At 28.0% G+C, this 5,776-nt stretch overlaps 1 protein-coding gene across 3 annotated transcripts in view; it reads right to left on the minus strand.

Moving 5' to 3' along the window:
* The window catches only part of LOC115239428 (protein takeout), a 5,904-nt gene extending 600 nt beyond the window's left edge, over positions 1-5,304 (minus strand). The window contains exons 1-6 of one of the 3 annotated variants that reach the window (XM_029813942.1): positions 5,116-5,304; positions 3,297-3,389; positions 1,618-1,768; positions 1,094-1,227; positions 809-958; positions 88-304 (exon numbers count right to left, since the gene is read on the minus strand). In XM_029813942.1, the coding sequence (XP_029669802.1) occupies positions 156-304; positions 809-958; positions 1,094-1,227; positions 1,618-1,768; positions 3,297-3,389; positions 5,116-5,176 (738 nt within the window). In that variant the 5' untranslated portion in view covers positions 5,177-5,304 and the 3' untranslated portion in view covers positions 88-155. Of the gene's footprint in view, positions 1-41; positions 305-808; positions 959-1,093; positions 1,228-1,617; positions 1,769-3,296; positions 3,390-5,115 lie in introns of all 3 variants that reach the window. The other 2 variants (XM_029813941.1, XM_029813940.1) reach the window with 2 other exon arrangements.
* Positions 5,305-5,776: the final 472 nt, after the last annotated feature.

The following is a 5,776-nucleotide window of genomic DNA, read 5'->3' on the forward strand; positions in this document are numbered from 1 at the left end:
ATAAAATGCATACACACATATATTCAATAATTGCACATTTCATTATTTGACTTTGCCATGTCAAGTATCGCGTATATATAAAATTATTTTATAAAATTATCTAATTAAGAAAAAAATAATAATTTAAAATTTTATAATAAAATGTGATTATTGATTTACATAAAAATCTTATTCATTGGCACGCGGGTGAAAATATCATTAGTAATTTTAATGAAAACTAAACTGAAGGTTTCTTCATAAGAAGCTTGAAGCTCCTTGAAGAGTAGATCGCCATTCGTATTGAGGAATTTATTCATTTCCTCACCTGCAATTAATAAAAGGTGGAAGAGTTAAGAAATAAATATATAAGGAATAAATACTTATAATATTTTGCGGCATTTAACAAACTTTTCCTTTTCTAATCTCTCATTTAAATTAATAAGGAACTTTTATTGCTAAATATGTATATAAAACTATAAATTTCTCACATTTGTGTGAGTCAATCTTTTTTTGAAATTAATTCTTTAGAAGTATGAACACAATAGCGGTTTAGGAGGAAGATAAAAGCCATAGATTTTTATATAGTTCTTTGTCTCTTTCTTATCATTCGCAATATTTTTATACTTCGACTTTCAAACCTACATCTCTATCACTAAAATTATTTAAAATCAGATATTTTTTTCTCACGATAATAGATACTATTTTAATTTTCAAAATATTGATCCTTTCTCTTGAATCACTCTGTATTTATATTGATATATAAATCTATGTTTCTATTTTCAAATTATAAAATAATATTGATTATTTTAGACTTGATTAAAATATGTACCTAAGAAGGTATTTCCATTGAAGAGATTATCAAAGCGTAATGTTTTGTGTTTGGAAAAAAGCTTGATAGAATATTTAACTGCTCGCATGTAGGTTTCCCCATCCTTCTGAAACTTCTCAAAATGTATTTCGTGTTTCGTCGTTAGGTTATCTGAAATAGATAAAATATATTGCATGAGTATAATGAATTATTTTGTCTTTGTTAATCAAGCATTCGTCATTAAATCATATATATTAAATCGAAATATTGCAAATTCAATTTATAGAAAAATATTATGATATTTACACATGGTTATATTAGATCTACCCTCTCCTTGCACTGGCAGTAGCAAAACCTTGCCTTCAAGTTTATAATCTGCAACGAAATCCACTTGGGGAGTGAAAGTCTCTGATCTGAATATTAAATTATCCCAGTCTATCCTAAAGAAATAAAAATTTTGTTAATTACGATCATATAATTAATTATTACATGTGTACATAATCTGTCATTTATAAAAATTACAAATAATCTCTGCAGTAATTTATCCTTAAATATAAAACTAAAATATAGATAAATTTTTTAATTTGCCAATATATTTTGCAATTGGGAATTATTGAATAAATTAATCATATTTATAATTTTTTATTTGCAACAGAATGTCAATCAAATGTTTAATTTAAAACACACCCCTTGTAAATTATGTGTGTGTCTATGATTTCTTTTCTTTTATGTAACATTTACATAATGCATTTTCAAGCATATGCAATGATCGATTTTATACTTAGATCGATAAAAAATAATATACGGAAAATGTAATAAAAATTACATACTGATAATTATAGAGTTGCAGTCCCTTCGTTAGTCCATGCAGCTTAATATTCCGATATTCCTGTTCGATCGACACCGCGCCTTGAGATTCGCCGATTTTCACACTGCTGATCGCCAGCGGTTCAAGAGGTAAGATTTTGAAGCTCTTCAAACCTAAAGATGACAGGCATTCAATATGTGAATTCAACGTTCATTATATTTCAGTGCATTATAATTGCACTTTGTCATATACCAATTTGCAATTTATATAACTATCGTAAAATTATATTTTTGAAATTTAAAAAGACAAATTATATAAGATAAATTAATTGAATAATTAATTAAAAATCTAATTATTATTTTATTTTGGTATTTTCCACGAAAAAAAAAGTAATTCAAAGTAGTCTTATATATGTATATTCATACAAATTTATCGATAAGAAAAAGAGACTGCAGCCGAATCAATTCTTCACTATGTATGTAAAATCTGTGTTTTTCCTGAAGAATTCCTTAATTATGCGTTCTTTGATAAAATCACTGGAAAAATACTCTAACGAGAAGAAATAAATATTTAATGAGAAAAATGGATTATTATACCTAGTTTGCATACGTAAAAAAAGTGTTTTGCTTTTCTACTTCGTTCGTAAACAGTGATATAACAGAGCTATAAATAACAGGTTCTTAGACGTTTCCTAGAGACTAGAGTTATTGATTCATAAATGATATATCAACGTGATTATCAACGTATTTATGATCATTATACTAAAAATATATCAAGTAAGAAAAAATCTCTATAATCTTGAGACATACATACATACACACACATAACGTCCATATTAATATCATAAAATATCATTATGTACCCAAAAAAGTGGAACAGGATAAAGTAGATTGTGTAAGCATGTGATAGCAAAAAATAACAGTTTTACAATGACATTAAGAATTTGATAGAATTCTTGCAAGACGATTACTAGTTCGTTTTGACACTGAACCGGCTCGGATGAACCAATAAATAACTTTCGCGTTAAGAAATAATACAGTAAAATGGTTTATTGAAAAATAAAGCATTCTAATCAATCTCTTGTATGTTTGTGTGTGTGTGTGTGTACATTAAAGTAAATTAAGTTTCATAGAAGTGAGATTTTAGAAAGTTATTTTTCTGTTTATAATAAACATTAACTAGCATTTTAAAATTTTGCATCTGCGCAAGACATAATTTCTGACCCATGAGAGTATGTCACTATAAGGCATAGTACACAATTAATTTTGCATTTTGTATTTATGAATTAATAGGCATTAAAGAGAGAGAGAGAGGGGGGGACGAAGAGGAAGAGAGGGAGAGAGAGGGAGAGACAGAGAGGGAGGGAGAGAGAGGGAGAGAGAGGGAGAGAGAGAGAGAGAGAGGGAGAGGGAGAGAGAGAGAGAGGGAGAGAGAGGGGGAAAGGTGTGAGGGAGAGGGGGAGAGGGGGGAAAGAGAGAGAGAGAAAATTACGGAAAAGATGATATAGAATTATATTTCTGAATTATGCAGATAGCCGGAAAATTACAAAGAAAATATTATAAAAAATAATCGCAATATATACATTCTATTCATTCGCAATATTCTTAAACTACGTTGCATAATTTGTACAGTTTTTCCAATTCGTAATATTTTATTTTGTGCATGCGTGTGTATGTCTGATAAAAAATAATGCATATTTACCTTTGGCCATTGAGATAATTGCATCTTTGACGGCATCCGCGACGCAGTCTAATACTTTCGGGTCTGACCTCTTGCAAACTTTGAAATTACTGGCTATAAGATGGAGAGAAAAGGAGAAAAATATTGCGTGTAAGTTGTTATATAACTGACTGCATTGCTGCAGATCCAATAAAAGCCACGCGCTCACTCGATCTTTAGACGGTTGTTGACTTTCTCTTTAAACTTGCACACGTGTTAATTTCGGATTCACGGTATAATTTTATTTGAATAATCTGATCGCAAACAAAAATTCAATTATTGATTTTGACAAAACATAATTGAGGATTCCGAATATAAAATGTAATGAGCATTTTGATTGAAATCAAAATGCTGATTCAAGTTTTGATTAAAAATGAGTTAGATATTGCATCCGATTGAAAATTGCATATATTGATTCATGCTCTTAAGTAAAAAATGCAATGTGATTAACTCGCGACTTGTTATTTTTATGAGAAATTATTAATATAATAATAATAAATTTATTACTATTATTATTAGGATCATTATTATTATTATGTATTATTACAATCATTACTTTATATGTGAAAGTTTACACACATATATAATTTATTATTTAGTATTAAATTTGGTGTTAATCAAATATTATTTTATTTAAATAATCTTCGAAAAATAAAATATAGGAATTTTGTTTCCTTTATTGAAAATATAGAATAATAGGTATTTTATATCTCTGTTTCTCTTTTCCCACGTATATAACAGAAACTTTAATATTATCCAGTTTTATTGATTTTTCTATTGAGTTCTCCAATTATTCATTATGAAGAAATTAAATTATTAACTTTTGCAAGATTACGTTACAAAAGATTTTTTAATGATTAAAATGCGTGTGTCGTAGTAAAATATTCTAATTTTGTAACATGCTATGATTCATTAATAACCATTGCTTTTTGTGTCTTGAAATGTGATTGATGATTGCCTGTTTCAAACAAATTCGATTCAATGCAATTATGAATTATGACGCAACATAGCTATAATTTGAAAGCGAATAAGCTTATAGAATTATACAATAGTTAGATATTCGATCTACGCATACGCACTTTTATTACTCATTATGATTGTCTCCATTATGTTTCTAATGTTGCGTCCATTAATTCATTATGATTCAATACTTTGTTTTATCACAACAAATCTGATATATACGCACTTTTATTACCCATTATGATTGTCTCCATTATGTTTCTAATGTTGCGTCCATTAATTCATTATGATTCAATACTTTGTTTTATCACAACAAATCTGATATATGCAAAAAAAATGAGAAAGGCATAAAATAAATTTCTTAGCGACAAGTTGATAATAGTATAATATCATACTAAAATAACATATTTCACATTATAATAATTAATATTTAAAAAAAAACAATCTGTAAAATAATAGAGAATTTAAATTAGTAAGTGCAATCAGTAAAAGTTGCACAACTTTTCTTGACAAAGTAAATAATGTATAATGCTATGATATCAAAATAATTATATTTTTTACAGTATCTTGCATTAATCTATATCTATTTTTTAATAAAAGTATATATAACATATTCGTATAAATTGCAAAGGCTGAGAATATTTTATTCCCAACATTTTATACTTTCAAACAAAGGATCTCCAAGTTTATTTAATTATATGTATTAACTTAGACACGTATTTAGAAATTTGACCATATAATAACACATGCAAAATATTACTACCCTTGAAAAAAACATGATTTGACGATTTATAAGATGATATATAATATCAACAACAAGAAAATATATGTAATTACTTACGCAATTCTAACGTCGTCGTGGTTGCAACCACTGCGAACAAGAATATGACTATCGTTTTCATTATCCCTGAATCCTATCTTCTGTCGATGGCACTTACAGCGTCGGCTGAAAGTCAAGCAACTCGTATGAGGGAAAATGTTTAATGATCGTCAGATGTGAACTGGGAGACATGGACAATCCAGACAGTCTATTTAAGCACCGTTCGCCCCACCATGGTCCTGTAGTGGACATTGTTTGTATATACTGTATATGTATGTACACACATGCGTACAGGGTGAGAAAGTGGATAGATGTTATTAACCAGCGACATACCTAACATAGGATAGGTCAGCTATCAATTGCCGTGACTTATTCGCTTAGATGACTATTTGGCTTGCCAAAAAGATAAAACTAATTCGATGATTGTACAAAACGGAGAAACAATAAAATATTATTTGGCCTTAATATTTTAAAAGCATTTTAACAATATTAAGCAGTTAAAAATAATCCTGTGTCTCTTGTATATTTTTGTAAATTTGATGAATATTCTCTTATAAATTTTAATATATAACTTTTAATGATTACAAAAAATCACAGAATCTTCAGTATATTTGGCTGCAAATAAATACATACATATACATATTCATATATGTATACAGACACATACATGTATAGTTATATA

This window comes from Formica exsecta, unplaced genomic scaffold (assembly GCF_003651465.1).
Source record: "Formica exsecta isolate Colony F162 unplaced genomic scaffold, ASM365146v1 scaffold38, whole genome shotgun sequence".
Taxonomy (NCBI): Eukaryota; Metazoa; Arthropoda; class Insecta; order Hymenoptera; family Formicidae; genus Formica; species Formica exsecta.